This window comes from Ambystoma mexicanum, chromosome 3q (assembly GCF_040938575.1).
Source record: "Ambystoma mexicanum isolate Mex_15411 chromosome 3q, UKY_AmexF1_1, whole genome shotgun sequence".
Classification (NCBI taxonomy): Eukaryota; Metazoa; Chordata; class Amphibia; order Caudata; family Ambystomatidae; genus Ambystoma; species Ambystoma mexicanum.
The window spans coordinates 231,408,834-231,427,730 of NC_090926.1; the positions used below are offsets into that span (position 1 = coordinate 231,408,834).

The 18,897-nt window shown below is 48.3% G+C and overlaps 1 protein-coding gene across 4 annotated transcripts in view; it reads right to left on the reverse strand.

The window, feature by feature from the left end:
* Window positions 1-812: 812 nt before the first annotated feature.
* The window catches only part of TNS2 (tensin 2), a 590,960-nt gene continuing 572,875 nt past the window's right edge, over window positions 813-18,897 (reverse strand). For all 4 annotated transcript variants that reach the window (XM_069653619.1, XM_069653621.1, XM_069653620.1 and 1 more), the window contains 2 exons: window positions 18,667-18,696; window positions 813-7,931 (listed from right to left, as the gene is read on the reverse strand). In XM_069653619.1, coding sequence (XP_069509720.1) covers window positions 7,790-7,931; window positions 18,667-18,696 — 172 coding nt within the window. In that variant the 3' untranslated portion in view covers window positions 813-7,789. The remainder of the gene's footprint in view (window positions 7,932-18,666; window positions 18,697-18,897) is intronic.

Sequence of the window (18,897 nt, forward strand, 5' to 3'; positions counted from 1 at the left end):
GGAAAACGAGAAGCATTGGGTGGGGATGGAACAAGCGATAGCATGGGGGCACACGTGGAAGATACAATGGTTAAGGAAGAAAGAAGGACCAAGAGGGTTGCAGGAGAATTTCATAACGAAAAGCACATAGAGATTTGGGATACGGTGAACACTGTCGCCCTGCATGCCAATATTTAGGAACCCGGCCTTCCCCGGCAGTGTAGTGTAGAAGGTTTGAAAGATGAAAAACAGGGGGTTTGAGAGAAATCGGGGATCTGTATGAAGCAGCGTGCTTTAAATCATTTGAGGAGTGTACCCTAGAATTTGGGCTACAGAAAGAGGATCTGTACGCAGATCAACAGATCAAGCAATGGGCAACAACTCCATTGTCCAACTCCAGAAGTCCAGCAAAAAGTGCAGGGGGAGTCTCACTAGGAGAGGGGACGAAGCATAAAAATGATAAATCTCCCTTCAGCCAGAAATCCAGTGTTAATGAGCGGTAGCATGCTTTTGCAATATTGGCCCATTGTAGAGTCACATTATTTGCTCCTTTTGTAGAATGGGCCTGTTGTAGGGTAACGTTGTTTGCTCCTTTTGCAGTATGGACTTCCTATAGAGTCCTGTTGTTTGCCCCTTTTCTAGTATGAACCTGTTTCAGAGTCACATTGTTTGCTCCTTTTGGAGTATGGACTTGTAGAGTAACGTAGTTTGCTGAGAGCAACAATGGTGTGACAGTAGGGAGGCAAGTTACAAGTGCGCTAATTATCAAAGTCACTGGACACACCTGGTGCATAGGCAATTAACACAAGGCAGATAAACAAGTAAGACTTCAAAATATTACAAGGTATGTATTTTATTTTTTCTTTCTTAAAAGTATTCCTTAAAAGTATCCTTTTTTCAGTACAGAAACATACTTCAAAATAAGAGAAATACAAAGGCTTACAAAAAGCAAATGTAACCACACAGACACAAGAATATATATTATATATCTCTGGCTAAGCTTATATAAATTCTTTTCAGACAAAAATAGATTTTTTTCTTTATTCTACACAAATATAGCTACACATTTGGACACGAGAGACTGCTGTTGATTTGAAGTTGCTGCAGGCCTGTGACTCCTCTTGTGCATTCTGTTGTCCTGCCTGCAACCCTTTTCTTCGGGCGGGGCCAGGGAGGGGGTTGTGGGGATTGGGATCCCATGCGAGACCTTTGTTTTACATAAATTGTTGACTTGGGTGCTATTCTTGTCATGCTCAGTTTGCAATCTTCATGTTGTGGGGGAGGGCACGACTCAGACCAGGTTAGTCACACAGAACTTCAGGCAGTAGCAATGGTTAAAACAAAAAAAAAAGTAGGGTTGTTCCCCTCTACTCCCAACTCCCACTGGAAGCCTGCGACTTGTATTTACACTTGCTGAGTTGGGCTTTAATAAATGGGAACGGGTCCCATGCTTAATGAACCCACAGGAAGACCCTGCAGAGGGGCATGGCTTCTGCTCATCTCTACCAGCAGACAATGACGGCGCCCCTCTGCTGGAGGCAGGAGATAAGGGAGCCGCCATTTTCCATGACAGTCATTCCATACAGAAGAAAATGGCAGATCATGTCCTTTCCGCCAGGGGACACATGGGCAGCATGTACTCTACCTGGGATTAGCATTGTAGTTTTGCAAATTCAGTTTAAAGAGCCACAGAGCCTGGGTGCAAAGTTTACATTTTGGTTTGCGTATCCAAATCTGAGCGCCTTGGGAGTCTGGCCTGGAAGGTGAACCAAGCTGTGTCTCAGCAGGCTTGCGTTACCTTTCTTTCTGTTTTTTTTCTCTCCATAGTGCCGGTAATTGGTTCCTGGTGTGCTGACAGGAAACGGCAATATGTGAACAATAGGTACATGGCAGAAAGGGCCATGCCAACTGAGTCACAGCGCGATTCTCATTTGGGGAGCAGCGGGTTCTATAGGCGTAGATATATGCCAGGCGTTCATGCTATCGGACGGCGCCTCTTGAACTCTCCTGTTCCCCAACCCACTATTGTGCTTGTAATACACATGCCCGTGGGAGAAGCCAGTTCAATACCATCAGTGCCCTATAGCCCACCTATAGGGTAGGGAGGCTGGGATGTCACTAACTCTGCCATTGGTTGGCTGCATTGGTGCAGTTCCTGTAGTTGCTCTGGCGTGTATCCTCTTTGCCCAGGAAATAGTGCCTCAATAACTATTATCGGGCCAAATCAGCCGTCCCTAACAGCGCATGCCCGAGTCTACAGACCTTTCAAAGCAAGCTCTGTGTGCGTTCATGCATGCTGGAGGAAAGCGCTCTAGACTGATCACGCTTGGTGAACCCGCGACATTGGAAACCACTCTGGGAGAAAAAGAAGCAAATAGCAGAAGGTTTAGAATGAGAAAAGAAGGTAAGACCATGAATGAAACCACTGTGCCACCAGCTGAAGCGTCAACGCGTGCCCGCCTGGGGCTTGAATGACGCCGATACTGAACTTGTTCTCAAAAGTATCAAATAGCTCCAGTTATGGGGGTAGCCAAAGTCCCGCAAATGTGAAGGTCACTGCGTTCTGTGCTCTTGATCCTGGCTGAAGTCTGCCATTTTGCAATCTCTGCCTCAGCGTGAGTAGGCTGCTTATCACACTGCTTGCTCTACACTGCCCCTATGCAGACCCACTTTGAAAGCAGTGTGAACGGTTGAACGGGCAGTACGTTACCCAATACTTCTTTTGCTAATGGCTGCGTCACCAGTCGCGTACACATTTGCGATGACAGTAAAGTAGGCCAATACCCTGTATGTATAAAAACGACACACTCTGCCTTGCTCATACATGTCCAACACTGGTAGGGTGACCAGAGGTCCCGGTTTTGCTGGGACTGGCCCAGTTTTTGGAGCTCTGTCCCCCTTTCTCAAGGTTATGTTCCCATTAGAAACTTCAGTGTTCCTGGTTTTTGGTAGTCGGTCTTTGTAGCTGACAGACATGAATGCATAATCTCACACAGAAAAAATGCTGCATTTTACAACTTAAGATAGTGTTAGTTTGTGATAAATTATAATAATGTGTGTTTATTTGAACAGTAACACTTAAACCCCCTTCTCCTCCAACCTCTACTGAAGTGTAGTGCCTTGACAGCCACTTTCAAGAGTCAATCCTACCTTTATGTTAGTTGCCCTGTCCCATTTTTTTTACTTTTTAAATCTGGTCATCCTAAACACTGGGCTCTGCTGTTTTACACCTAGCTATCTCTTTAATGTTTGTAGGCTCTCTCTTTAATGTTTGTAGATTATCTCCTATAATTCTAAGTGTTGGGTGGGATTTTCTTTTGGCCTTTTCGGTCTGCTAAATAAATCCAGTCTAAAATGTCAGAGCCTTTTTGATAAAATGGGGGGCTCTGTCTCACTCTCTGATCTGCGACCGCCACTGCATACAATTACCTATCAGAGGGTTTCATTCTAGGTGTTTCCCACTTCTTTCTCGTGACTGGCCAATTCCCTGGTACCCAACCAATTCCCTGGTAGCCAACCACTCCCCTTGCTAATACAATAGCAAAAAAGTATCTGTTTGTCCGACCTCCAAAGCCGGGCCTCTCCCACTCAGAGGCGCACCTCGGCCTGTTAGAAGACCTCCTTTGCATGTTGCTCACGTTTGTCCACACTTCTCTCAGGTCTTCCACATGTACAGGGCCTTCTCTGTAGTTTTCATCATAGTGACAAGATCCCACTCTGCCCCGTTTACAGGCCCCCCTCCGTCTCTTCCCCCATGTTTACAGGATCTGCTTTGTCATCTTGTGTGTAAAGCTTCCTGTCTCTAGTTCTCTGTTCTATGTATTCGAACCCCTCGGCATGCCTTCCATGTTTACAGAAGGGCTTCCCGCTGTCTCTTGTGTTTACGTGACCTGCTCTTCTATCTACGATGCCTCCCCCTGTACATACCCTTTGTGTTTACAGGACTCTTTATCGGTGACCCTTGGTCGCGGGGCCTTGTCTGCCAGTCTCCCACGATTACAGTGTCCCGTTCCCCTACACGCTCCCATAGGCCTTTCTGGTGTACACAGTGTGTGCAGCACCGCCTCTGCCTATTGTCTGCACCTGATTCAGTCTCAATGCAGACATATCCCGAGTTGCCAACCACAACTTTGCTAAACATTTAAATATACTAGATACGCTTCTGGATCCAACTACTGTGTTATTTAGTTTGCACGTTGGCAGGAATTTTGCGTAACAGTTTGCTTTGTCTGAGGTATTTGCTTCAGTTTACTTCCTAAGGTCCCGGATATTCCCACCCATGGGAACGTTTCGTATTTTTCCACCAGTGAGGACTCCTCTGTAGCCATGTTCAAGAAGCTTTGGCAGTCCAACCTTTTGGACTTCAAGAAACATGTCTCTTGAGGTTCCTTAACATGGGAACAATCCTCTATCCTTGGAGCATTTGGTCTATTTGGACTTTTCAGTCGACCCTGCTTAGGATTTTCAGTTTGCTGTTTTGAACTCTTGAAAGGTGAAAGATCCGGGAGCAAAGGGGGGAGTGAACAAGATGTGGCGTATTTAGCTGTCTGCTTGGCCCCGTTCGGATTCCTCAATACAACTAGTGCTCCTGGAACCTGAGCATTAAATCACTACCATTAAAATGTGCCTTTTGAAAGGGATGACTCCAGTGCAGTGAGCACATCTCCAGCACGCTTAGGACACATTCCCACACTACCAATGCAGTTCCAGGAACTAACCTAACCCCGCTAACGATCCCCAGAGGGTGCCTTCAGAAGGTATGTCTGTCTTGTGGCTATCCCAAAAAGGGGCTCCTTGAGTTTCCAGAATGGCAGATCTGGTGGCACAGGACATCTCATAAAGAGTCAGGACACAGCGTGCAGGCACAATGCCCAGCAGCAAGGGTCATAATGTAGCCTGCTAGAGACTTGCACCTGCCTGCCAATGGCACACTACTTGCTCTATGAAGAAGCTTACCAAAAAAGACTACATGCTTTGTGGAGCTTAAAGTTATCCCTCTGGAAGAAGGGATGGGAACAGAACAACAGAAACACAAACTGTAACACCATAGTCCAAAAGGAAACCAAACCAGAACACTACTCCGACAGAAACCCAAACCAGAACACCATCCTGCTGCAGAAAACCATACCAGGACACTATACTGCAACAGAAAACCAATCCAGAACACCACCTGCTGCAGAAACCCATACCAGGACACTGTATTCCAACAGAAAACCAAACCAGAACACCATCCTCCTGCAGAAAACCAAACCAGAACAAAACCGGAAAAGTGTACTCTTAGAGAAAACCAAACCGGAACACCATCCTCCTGCAGAAAACCAAACCAGGATACTGTGCTGCAACAGAAAACCAAACCAGAACATCATCCTCCTGCAGAAAACCAAACCAGAACACCATCCTCCTGCAGAAAACCAAACCGGAAAAGTGTACTCTTAGAGAAAACCAAACCAGAACACCATCATCCTGCAGAAAACCAAACCAGGATACTGTACTGCAACAGAAAACCAAACCAGAACATCATCCTCCTGCAGAAAACCAAACCAGAACACCATCCTCCTGCAGAAAACCAAACCGGAAGAGTGTACTCTTAGAGAAAACCAAACCGGAACACCATCCTCCTGCAGAAAACCAAACCAGGGCACTGTATTCCAACAGTAAACCAAACCAGAACACCATCGTCCTGCAGAAAACCAAACCACACCAGTGTACACCTACAGAAAACCAAACCGCTTTCTTGGAGCCATGAGGGCTGCAACCGTTTGAATCCCTGAGAATGAAAGTTCGGCTTATCTGATGACACCTCAGAGGTCTTTACGGAAATGCACTGCAGTGAAAACACGGCTGCAGTCATCAGAAAAGTAAGACACGCACAGCCTGCTCCTTCCATGCCACGGCATCACTGCCACACTTGGGGTGCCTCTTAAACAGACCCAGGGGGACAAGGAGAGGTGGTTTCAGAATTCCACGAACATATTCTGTCAGAAGCCGTTGCTGCACTGAACTAACGCTGGAAAAAGGTATCGAGGAAAAAGAAAAATAACTGAAAATAAGGTGGCTTTAGAAAAGTGAAGGATTGATGGATGATATGTTGGAAGGCGTGCAATTAGAATTGTGGTAACTACATGTGTGGAGGGCATGCTGGGAGAGCTTTGGCTTCGAAGGACACAGCATGACAGGTCCAGAACTCATGCTTTCAGAAATTAGAGCTTTTAACACAAATAAACATTAATTTGTAATGACATTTTGCAAACGTGTTCCACGGTCCTATGGAACCGCTGGGCGAATTCTAAAGGTTATGGGTCTTGATGATGCTTGCATGATGGAGGCGAAAATGTGAACCATGAAAGTGGCTCACCTCCTTTCCAATGGCAGTGTCCAGAAGCACAGAGCCCCCATGTCAGTGTAGGAGGGCAGTCATTCAAAGGCAGGGTATTGCATCGAGAGGGAGTGGGCTGCACTAAAAGGACCTGAAATGCACTTCGAGGCCAGTAGCTTCGCCCAGGGGCAGGCTGTTGCTCCGGGAAGAAAGAAACTGCACTGACTAACATGGGGACAGTTTGGAGACGCTCAGGGATGCTGGGAAGAATGGAACTGCACGAGGAGGAATGAGATGAGATACAGAGGAATACAACTGCACTACCAAAAATGGAACCGCACAGGGAGGAAAAGAACTTCCCAGAACCACGTTCAGGAAAATAGACCAACGTGGAGAGAAATTGACCTGCACTGAGGAGGTTGGGCTGTTCCAAAAGAAGAGGAATTCGCTGCAATGAAGGGCAGGAAGCATGAACTGCACTCAGGCAGCGGGAATCACAAAAGGCAGAACTGCACGAATGAGAAAATAATTACACAGAGGGACTGCACCTAAGGTCAGCCTTACCAATGCAATGAAAGGACAAACAGTGCACCAAAGAGAAAGGAACTACACAGGGGCAGTGATTTCCATGCACTCCATGTTAAGGACATGCACTGGAGCAGTGACAGAGGAAAGGTGGTGGGGGTGGGGGGAGTAAAAGGTTTACTAAAAGGAAAAATGTTAAGAAAAGAAACATCCTGGGTGAAGGACAACTTGACTTGATAAAACTGCCACAGCACTAAAAGCAAAGGACTGCCCTAAGAAGAATGGCGCTGCACTGCAAGACCTGGAACCACAACTAGAGAAAGGAAACTGAGCACGAGGTAGCATGTCAAGTGGGAAAGATGCCCTGGGCATGGCTCGCTGTACAGACACCACAGGAGCGTTGCCAGGGAGGCGTCAGCGCAGCGGGAAGTTCATGTGAGGACAACCACAACGCTGGACCTTCGCAATGATGGATCTTCTCCCAACCATCGACACTTCCTCTCCCCATCCCCGATAGAGGAGTAGCAGCAGATAGAGTCAAAGAAAACATAGACAATATCAGCCAGGGCGAGGTTTGCCCGGAGCGGTTCTCAGGAATGAAGCAAGCTGGGCTCCCGTCTTCCTGGTGGACCCATCAGCACTGGCTTCTGTTCTCGCTTCTCCGTTTTGTAATATAATAACAACACGCTGAAGGATTTGAGAAATAACTAACGTGGAATTTCTTAAGCAGGTTACAAAAATAGTGACATTCCATTTTACAACGTGAGAACACTGCTCCTACATCAAAAGGGTCCCTTGTAATGTCAGCCGCCCCACCAACTGCTTGAAGTCCCAAAGCTTGATGGACAGAAGTAAGTCCCTCCTCACACCTCGACGCGGTGCTGAGGAGGAATTGTTCCTGCGAAGCTGGATGTCCCCTCCGGAGCTTCCCTGTCCCCCAATTTCCCCACCTATCCTTAGACAGCCCCTTCACCGCCGGTGAGTGCCCAACATGACTTTGGTGATGAAGTTCACAATGGCAGACGCTGGCTGTTCAGGATCAAGCTCGGCGAACAGGTGGCAGACGTTCTCCACTGTGCTGCCCGGTTTCTTGGCCACGAATCCAAAGACCCTATGAAGGAGAGGGGGGAAAGTGTGAGATGGAGACCAGCAAAACCTTGCACATGTATGTAATCACCTATTACTTTCTACACAAGTAGGCCATGCAGAATTATTTTCTAAAAATACGAATACACGGCTCACCTATTTCTGCAATAGGGTTATTTCATAGATTCACGTGTTTACACATTCTGTCACTTGTGGCAGAAGATTCAAGCACAGGTTTGTATGAAAGATTCCCATGCTGCCAAAGCAGCATTTCAAGGTATTTCTATCGCTAACTTGCTAACTTGACACATTTTTGTATAGCACATCACTCACCCAAAGGTCTCAGGGCGCTCACAAGGACAAACAACAACAAAAACAAAGCCGCTCAGTGTTAGAGGGCGTTGAAAGTCACTTTGAATAAGGTGACTAGCGGAGTCCTTTCATGTGTCGGGGGTTGGTCAAGCACTTATGGTTGACCTTAGGCATCAAAGAGGAATGTCTTGAGACGCTTCCTAAACTGCTGCAATGTTACACATTGTTTTAGGTCAAGCAGAATCGGATTCCAATTTTTTGGACCTCTGGCGGCAAAACTTGCTCTGCCCAATTTCTTCATAATTATGCGTGGCTGAGTCAGTAGCATTTGACTATTAGATCGCAGGGCGCGCTTTGGTATGGCCATTTTTAAACTAGTTTTAAGATTTTCGGGTGCATTACCTGGGAGACATTTAAAGACCATAACTAACCCTTTAAAGTTTAATCGCTGCTCTATAGAGAGCCAGTGTAGTTGTTTTCGATGTTCTGTAATGTGGGATTGACGACTCAACCCACAGACAGCCCGGTCTGCTCCATTTTGTATGGTCTGAAGGCTCCTGATGTTACCTTTAGTAGTTCCTATACGAAGGCTGTTGCAGTAGTCTAACTTGGTGTTAACTATAGCTGCTGCAATTCATGCTCTATTAGCGTCGGACAAATAAGGGCGTATTTTCCATAGGAGGTGTGTAAGGAAGGTTCATGACAATTTAAGATATGAAACATGCTTCAGAAAGGGTAAGTGAGCATTAAAGACTACTACGAGGGTCTTTACATGTTCAGATACCGGGATGTTATTGCCACCTATTTCAAAGGCCTTATAACAGGCGTCCAGATTTTTCAGCCTGTAAGGTGTACAGAGGACAAGGAACTCTGTTTTTTGTCGTTAAGGGAAAGCGAGTTTAGGGCAGTCCATTTCTGGATTGCCCCATACATCCCATTAATAGTAGCCAGATCATCTTTATAGACCCCAGATAGTTTAACTATCTGGATCTCGTCGGCATAATTGGCGAATAGTATGCCCATAGATTTTAGCAAGTCACATAAGCATTTGATATATATATTGAAAAGTAGCGGGGATAGACGCGATCCCTGAGGGACACCACAAGTGACAGGCACTTTCTGAGACCGTGAAGATCCCTTGGCTACACAGGCATTTCTAGGGCCCAGGAATGATTTTAGCCATAACTTGTCAAACATCTTTTTATCTTTGCTGGAAACCTAAGTGACTACTCAAGAGGAACGTTTAAAGGGGCTTTCTATTGACCATGCCACAATATGCTTAGGTTTATTTAGCCTTGGGGAGCAGTCCTGACCTGTCCACTTTTCTTTTGGCTTGTTCTGAACTGGTTCACGACTCCTCCTGCTCCCTATTAAATCCTAATCCAGGGCCCAACTAGGGAAGCAACTGGGTGTTATGTGCCAATTGAGAGAGCTTTAGTCTCTCAGAACCAGGTGTCCAAAAGTCCCCTGGTGGTTTCCTGCTCCATTAACCGTGCCCAGTTAGCTCTGCAAGCCTCAGACGTTGGGGCCCTCAAGACTACTTTGCAGTTAACCCAACCACTTGCCAGCGAATTAAGCGTTAGGAATCAGACGTGCACTGCCCGGCACCAGGCCCCTAGATGGCGCAAATGCATTAGGACCTCTGAAGGAGTTTCACAGCCAAACTGGACTTCCTTTGTGCAAAGGATACCCCTACATATGCTTTGAAGCATGCGACAGGGGAAGAGAAAACCACATCTGGGGAGTATCTGAACAAGAAGTTTGGATTCAACGCAACATACATGTCCTGTGTGTTTACCCAGGAAGGAGTCTGAGAAAGTTCAAATGTCATGCCACCCAATGGCCAGATTGTTGCCAAAAGTTTGAAAGTATGCTAGATTGTGATTGGTGGCTGAGTTTGCGTTCAACTTGCAATATTCTTATATGTTACAGCTATCAGTCCGTGGCAGACTCCTCGAAATACCAATAATCAACCATGAGGAGAGCCCCGTGGAAACTTTGCTGGGGTAACCTGCCGAAAACCACACACTGTTGGTGAAGCCCTGCTAGGATCTGTGGATTCCAGCCGTCACAAAATCCAAAAGGAGACATGGCCTGGTGTGGCCAGCAGGGTTACCAGCCTCCAATACCCGTGTGCTCCATGATGCCCCCTTGGTACCTGCCCTCCGTAGCCTGATGTGAAGAGGTAGGGGTTCTACATGTATTGAATGACTTCTTTCTGAAAGTGTTCATTTTGTTCGACCCCCAGGAGTACATATACGTACAAATATTTTTTTTAAAAACACGGGTTGAATTCTGGTCGAACAAAAGTGCAGGATCAAAATGATGTTTTTTTAAAAGGAAGTGACGTGATACGGTAAAGAGGCAGTAGCAACGGACAATCGAGCACTGGTACTAGACAGAGCAAGGGGACTGCTCTTAGCAACGTTGATCTGTAATCGCGAGACATTGATCTAAGACAGATGGGACTCCAAGGGACCCATGCATACCTGACCTGCACCACTTGTTCTCCGTCTGGCACCTGGATAGCCATGTCATACCCCAGCATCAGGTTGCATTTAGCTCCTGCCCAGCATCACCTCTGCGGCAGGAGAGCCTGCTTTTTTCATCTGGACATGAGCCAGGGGAGGAGCGCCCGGCACTGTCTCATGTGCAGCCCTATGAAACATATTCGGACGGGATCACCTGACGTCACATTATTAATTTCCCTACATGGGCGTTCGAAATCCAGCCTTTGCAGGGAAACAAATGCCCCTTTGCCCTTCCCTTTCCACACTGTCTCAGCGCTGGGTCAGAGTGCTGATCCTAGCCCGGCCTGAGTCAGAGAAAGAAGAAGGGGGGATTGTTGGGGGCTGACCGCCGACCTGTTGATGAGCACTTGCCTCCACGGCATGACATTTCTTTACAGCCATCAAGGTTAAAGCCAATGTGATGACTGTTCTGAATTTGCCATACTGACCTACATTGGTGCAGCCAGGATCTCAGTATGACAATGCATTACTTACCGTAAAAGCATTTCTGATGGTTGTATCTGCTTAGATTCACATGCTGTGCATAGGTCCGACATCCAGTGGTCACTGCGGAGTATTGCATTTTGTTTTTCGTAGTCGAAAAGGGGACGTCGACAAGGCGTGTCTGAAACACTATCCCTATAGTGACGTGGTTGTACCCATAATCCCTCACGCGTCGAGGTCCCTCTGTTTGTATTTTTCTGCCCTGAGGGAGCCTTCTAGACGTGAGTGAGTACAGAAAAGATAGATATAAAAGGAAGTCTATGTTCCTTCCATCCGAGCGGGGAGGAAGGGTGGGCGCATGTGAATCTAAGCAGATACAACCATCAGAAATGCTTTTACGGTAAGTAATGCATTGTCTTCTGATGTTTGTTAATCTGCTTAGAATCACATGCTGTGCATAGACTAGCGAGCAGTACCCGGAGTTGGCGGTGGGTTATGAGAAGGAACAGTAGAGAAAAGATGTCTTAATACTGCTTGTCCCACCTGGGAGTCAGATCTCGAGTGTGCATCTAGATAGTAGTGTTTTGTAAAGGTGTGCACAGAACTCCAGGTAGCCGCTTTGCAGATGGACTCATGGGGAACATTAGCAATGAATGCTATGGACGCCCCCGTGCCTCGAGTAGATTGTGCTCTTGGCTTAAAGAGCAGTTCTCTCTTAGCAAGAGTATAGCAGAGAGTGATGCATTGAACAATCCATCTAGAAATAGTGGACTTTGAAACTGCATCCCCTTCTCTTCCTGCTGCCACCGAGACGAAGAACTGATTAGTCTTCTTCAGTGGTCTGGTTCTTTCCATGTAGAACATGACCGCTCTGCGCACATCTAGTGTGTGCAGACTTTTTTCTCCCAAGTTGGAAGGATTTTGAAAGAACGTTGGTAGTTCTATAGACTGGTTTACGTGGAATTTCGAGATGAATTTCGGAGCAAACCTTGGGTGCGTGCGTAGAACCACCTTATCTCTGTGAACTGTAACGAAGGGGTCTAGAACAGAAAGAGCCTGTAGTTCACTTACTCTCCTGATGGAGGTGATAGCTATTAGAAAAGCAGTCTTAAGAGTGAGGTGTTTAAGAGATGCTTTGTGCATGGGTTCAAATGGTGAGCCCATGAGTCTGGTAAGTACCACGTTAAGGTCCCATCCGGGAGCTGGGTCAGCTATCGGGGGGTGGATTCTCTTTACTCCCTCCATGAAGGCCTTTATAACAGGGATCTTCCACCACGACACTTTGAGTTGGGAAGTGGTGTATGCAGAAAGTGCCGCTAGGTGGACTTTAATGGAATTGAACACTATACCTGAGTCCAATAAATGGGTCAGGTATAGAACAATATGTGTGGGAGAGCAGTCAATCGGGTTGATGCTCTTTCTTCTGCACCAGATGACAAATCTCTTCCACTTGCTAGAATAGCAGTGGCGAGTGTTAGGTTTTCTGGCTTCCCTGAGGATGTCCATGCATACAGCGGGAGCTGTAGATGTCCAAATTCTATGATCTCAGGAGCCAGGCTGCTAAATTCATGTTCTGGGGGCATGGATGCAGAGTCCTGCCCTTGTCTTGTGACAGCATGTTGTACGGGCAGGGGAGTTTCACTGGGGGAGATAGAGACATCTCCATCAAGTGAGCGAACCATGGCTGTCGGGCCCACATTGGGGCCACCAGTATCATGGTCACTTGTTCCTGGTGCATCTTGTGCACCACCTTGTTGAGAAGGGGAGTCGGGGGAAAAGCATAAACAAATTTCCCTGAGCATTGAATCGACAGACCGTTCCCCTTGGATTGGTTCTGAGGGTACCTGGAGGCGTAACTTTGGCATTGTGAGTTCCCCAGGGTTGCGAACAGGTCTATTTCTGGGAATCCCCATTGCGTGAAGACGTCGAAGACGATGTCTTCGTGCAGTCGCCATTCGTACTCTTCGGGCAGGGGGAAATCTCTGCTGAGTTTGTCTGCCAGCAGATTGAGTTCCCCTGGTACATGTTGTGACAGTAGGAACATGTTTCGTTTGAGTGCCCACTTCAATATATTTTGGGCCAGTTTGGACAGTCCTGGAGAGTGGGTGCCCCCCTGCTTGTTGATGTAGTACATGGCTGTGGTGCTGTCTGTAAGGGCCATCACTGTCTTGCCTTGTAGGTGTTCCTGGCAGGCTTTTAGTGCCTTGAACACAGCTAGTAGCTCCAGTAGATTTATGTGTTTGGATGCTACGTTCGGAGTCCACACTCCGTGAGCAGTCTGATGGGATAGGTGAGCCCCCCATCCTGTGAGGGATGCTTCTGTGGTTAGAGTGGCTTCCGCCGCGGGTGTGGCAAAGGGTTTCCCTCTTACCAGGTTTTCCTTTTTCCACCACCGTAGCGAGAGAACCAAGGCCTGCGAGACCACCATTAGATCGTCCCATAGTCCGCTGGCCTGACACCACTGGCTGTTGAGCCACTCTTGCATTGGGCGCATGCGCAGGCGCGCGTGAGGTACCAAATAAATACACGACGCCATCATTCCTAGCAAGCGCATTGCTTTGCGTACCGTCACCTCTCGACCGGCCACATATTGAGGGATCTGAAACAGCATGTTTTGGACCCTCTCATTGGAGGGGAAGACGAGGCCGTCCTTTGTTTGAATTAGAGCCCCTAGGAATTCTTTGATCTGGCTGGGGTCTAGACTGGACCTCTTTTCGTTGATGGAGAAGCCCAGCTGGAACAAAAGGTCTACAGTCTTTTGGGTATTGGAGAAGCATGTTTCGTAAGAATCCCCTGTTATGAGCCAGTCGTCGAGGTAAGGGTAAACTGGGATGGACAACCTGCGCAGGTGGGCCGCTGCCACTGCCAGTACCTTCGTGAATACCCTTGGTGCAGATGCTATGCCGAAGGGTAGCACTCTGAACTGGTAGTGTCTGCCCTCTATCATGAACCTGAGGTATTTTCTGTGCGCTGGCAACATTAAAATATGAAAGTATGCATCTTTCATGTCTAGTGTTGTCATGTAATCTCCTTGTGATAGCAGGTTGATCACTTCCTGTAAGGTCACCATACGAAACTTCTGGGGTTTGACAAACTTGTTCGCTGGGTGCAGATCTAATACAGGGCGCATGGTTAGATCCTTTTTGGGTACAAGGAAGTACACTGAATAAATACCTTTCGTTACCTGAGATAGAGGCACGACCTCTATGGCTCCTTTTTCCAGAAGTTGTTCTACTTCTTGGAGAAGGATGGCTAGGTGTTCTGGTGTCATGCGTCGTCCCCTCGGGGGTCTGTATGTTGGGAAACCGTTGAATTCGAAGCAGTAACCGTGGGCTACGGTGGAAAGTACCCAGCGGTCTGACGTTATTCCCTCCCATGCTGGAAGAAAGGATGTTAGCCGGCCCCGACCGGTGTTGCATGGGAGGGGACGCAAATCTTCGCGTCACTTGGTGTTGTTGGGGGCTTGGGAGCCTCTGGGGGTGGACCCCCGACCTCTCCCTTTGCCACGGCGCTGGCCTCTTTGGCTGTACTGCCCACTATTGGTCTGGTAATTGGTGGCAGGGTACTGTTGCTGCTGATTCTGTTGTTGGCGTTGGCCACGAAAAAAGCGTTTGTTGCCATAGCTGCATCTGGTAGTGGGCTTAGAGATCTGGTCAAGAGTTTTGATAGTATCAAACTCTTTTTTAGCCATCTCCAGAGCCTCATCCACCGCTTTCCCGAAGAGGTTTGAGTCTTCAATAGGTTTATTTATTAAAGACGCCTGTGTCTCCGGTTTGAACCCTGAGTTACGCAGCCATACATGGCATTTTAGGAGTATTCCCTGAACCAGGGAACGTCCCGCTGTCTCTGCAGCATCGAGAGAGTTCTTCACAATGCTCTGGTTGACCTGGGTTCCTTCGCCAATAGTTGATAGCAGGGGTGTCCGTAGGGGTTCCGGCGCTTCTTCGGCGTCTTTGCGCAGTTTGGCCCACTGTGCGTCCGCGTAGCTAGCTAGCAAGGAATTGTTGTTCGCAATTCTTGCAGAAAAGGCAGCCGAGGATGTGACTCTCTTTCCAAGGGCATATAATCTCTTGCCCTCCTTGTCAGGTGGTGCCTCGCTGGTGGACAGCGGCACCCCTGCCCTCTTCCTTGTATTGGTTACTACAAGGGAGTCAGGAATAGAATGTCCCCTGATGTACAGCGGGTCTGAGGGCGAAGGAGTGAAAAGTTTTTCAATTCTTGGATTAACTCCTCTGATTAGTGCGGGCGTGGATAGCGAAGGGATGATTCTTCTCTTCACTGAAGCGAGGAGGGGAATGGTCTGGCTGACCGGGGGTTGCTCCTTAATTACTCTTTCCACAAAGTCTATTTCAGGAGAGATCTCCCCAGTGTCCAGTTCGAAATGTGCTGCTGCTCTGCGCAACAGGGCATTGAATGTGGGCTGATCGTCTATGGGAGACGTGTTCCTAACAGGTGAATTGTCAGGAGGATTTAGGTTCAGGACATCAGTGTCCGAATATAGTGATGGGGATTGCCAGGGATGTGAAGGCCCTTCTTCAGGATTTTCTCCGAAGCCTTCTCCTACCATGTCTGGGCTGTCTTCCAGACCTTCCTCCTGGTTCTGTCCCTCTTCATCGTCCACAAATTCATCCTCCTCCTCCAAGTATTGTTCCTCACCAGTGAGGTCATACACATTATGGAAATCTGAGGCTGTGTCCTGCTGGGAGGGATTGAATAGTCTCGGATATTTAGCCCTGGGGTCCTCCTGAGGCCCTTCTCTTGTTCTCTTGGGAGTGGGAGGGTTCTGGGTCTTCATAAACCTCTCCATTCTCTCCATGCAGAGATGGAGCCTTTCCATGGTCTCATGGGGTACCCCTGAGCGGTCTAGCAGGGGAAAATTAGTGTCTTCCGCCTGAAAACGGCTCGACCTCCCCCATAACATCGAGGAAAGTGTCCCGTCGCCTTCAAAAAAGCCTTCCGGTGTGCTGGGGGTCCCCCCGACTGAAGGGGGTAGTCCCTGTCTTTCTTCGGGCTTTTTCGGCATGTCTTTCAGCCTTTGCGTAGCACTCGACCTCTCTTTCGGCGTACGCTTCTGGGCGTCGGCTACAACGATCCTCGCCAAGCTCTCTGGGACTCGTTTGTCAGAGGAGGGCTGTGGTTTACACGTTACGGGTGTCGATCGTTCTACGGCGGCGTGCGCTCTCTGCTGGTGCGCGCCGGCCGATGGTTTGGGGGCGGCGCCCTTATTTGCCGAAAGCCCAGTCGCTGGTCGCGGCTGCGGTTGCGAGAGGGGCTTCGAACCTGAACGGTCCGAGGAGGCCGCCGGTGGAACCTGCGTCTCCTTGGGCGCTGATGCTTTCTTCGTCTTCGACGAAGAAGAGCCGTGGGTTGTGTGCTTATGTGTGGTATCGTGTGCGTCAGTGTCGCCGGGGTGTTCATCCCCATAAGCAGAGCGTGAGCCGAGCCCGTCGGGCCGGGGACTGACGACGAAGAGCGCGAGCGCTCTTTAGAGGGGTCTACGACTTCTGTAGCGGAGGTCGTGTTATCACGTTCCTCGTCACTGTCGGTGGTAGCAGCGGTGGGTGAGGAATCGGCCTTCGACATAGCGTAGGCCGCCCACCTCTTGACCCTACGGTCTTTTAGAGTCTTTGGCTTAAGAAGCCGACAAGCCGTGCAACCCTCCTCCTTGTGATCGAGGGGCAAGCAGCGGTTACACCGTGAATGCTTGTCCTTCCAAGTGAACTTGCCCTTGCAACGCGGGCAAAACCTAAAGGGTGTCCTCTCCATAGCTGAGGCAGTAAATCGTGATAACGACCCCAAGGGAAAGGAAGGGGAAAAGGAAAGGCATTCTCAGAAAGGAAACAGCGATGTCCCCTGACCCCACTCTCCCTACTGTATTTGGCCTGCGAGGCCAGGCCACGTGTTCGGCGACGCCGAAGGATCTCCTCCGCTCGTCCCCTCCGTCGAAGATCTCGCTCGGTGGAGAAACAGCTTCACAACTGCGCCGAGGGAGGGATCTATGTGTTATATATTAATAGGAAAGCGACCAAAGGTCGAGGAGATGAAATCTGCAATGTCTCTCGAGGAGCTCCGCGTAAAGGCGACCAGTAGCTGGGCGGAAAAAAACAATCTGAGGGACCTCAACGCGTGAGGGATTGTGGGTACAACACACGTCACTATAGGGATAGTGTTTCAGACACGGCTTGTCGACGTCCCCTTTTCGACTACGAAAAACAAAATGCAATACTCCGCAGTGACCACTGGATGTCGGACCTATGCACAGCATGTGATTCTAAGCAGATTAACAAACATTAGAAATGTTCTTATTGCGGCATGGCATTGTTTACTGGCATCAAGGGTATATCCAGCATGATGAGTGTTGTTGCGTGGGCATACTGGCCTATACTGATGCAGCCAGTCTGCACATGTTTTCTCACTGTGGAATGACATTTTTTTTTGTTACAGGCAAAGCAAACAGGAGTATGTTGTTGCGTGGGGATAGTGGCATATACTGACAGAGCCATATAGGCACACTCAGCATGAAATTGTTTTTTTACTGGGATTTATTGCAGGCAAAGGCATCATGGAATGCATTGGAACATGCTCCTGTGCATTGTTGGTGACTGGGCGTCTATGGGTTTTTTCATGTTACCCTACAAAACTGTATGGGTTTAACCAATCTTTCACTCATTTTATGGGGAGTGGTTTCTTTTTTTGAAAAAAACGTTGACTTTGGAACCCACTATCCCCACTCGGCCATCTTGCTGCCCAGAGACCCGGGTTGACGGTGAACAGTCTTGCTGACCCTAACGTGGCACGGTCACATCCAAAGACACCGGAGAACACAATTTAAATTGTAACCCTCACAGCAAAGATAAAGACATATTTTGACTATTCTAGTGTGTGGACAGTCCATCATTGAAAATATACCTTTAACTACAGTACCCCAATATCCTGCCCCACCGGAGGGTGCTGGATTGGCTGCTCCTGCGCGCTTACCGCTAGAAGAGTCAGACTCGGGGATATCCAGGTTTTCTACTCGTGAGTCGACTCCCCTCACATCTTGAACACAGGAGCAGAGAGTATCCCTTCTAACATGGCAGGATCATGCAAAACATATGAATCTGTAATGGGTTAGTTCTGCAAAGGCATGACATCTAAAAATTCAACTGGCATCCCACAAGATGAGAGGGTGCCAGTCCCTTTTTGCACACCCCATCCAGTATGCTCATCCCATGGCTCAGCCAGGACTTCAGCTGGATGCTTCATTTGGCTGCTCCCCTGAAAGAGCAAATCTCCTGCCCAACCTTATGTGCAGTCTTTTCCTCTCATGAAAGAGACAGGGCTGATTGTAAAGGACTAGCCTTTCATAGGCACTATCCATTTGTGAAGTCGCCCGATCTCCAGACAGAATGCTGCCTGCGAAAGGCTAGTTGGGTTTAATAGTCTACAGGATAGCCAGCTTCCTCTTCTGCACTGCACAGTTACAACATGTGGTGAGTTCGATGCACTTACTTGGAAGTCGTGCCATCAGGGTTCGCCCACCTGTGAAAAAACAATGAAAGGGTTGAATAGTTGGTTCATTCTTTTTCATCCACACCCAACCCTCAGACAAATCTCAAAGGGATTTGAGATCAGTCCTCTCCCAAAAGGCAGGACTCTATGGAATGGTGTAGGGTAGCCCCCTGCGGGGTGCGGTACAAATCCTATAGGAGACGCGCACAGGGTCCTCTGGGGCAGATGTGA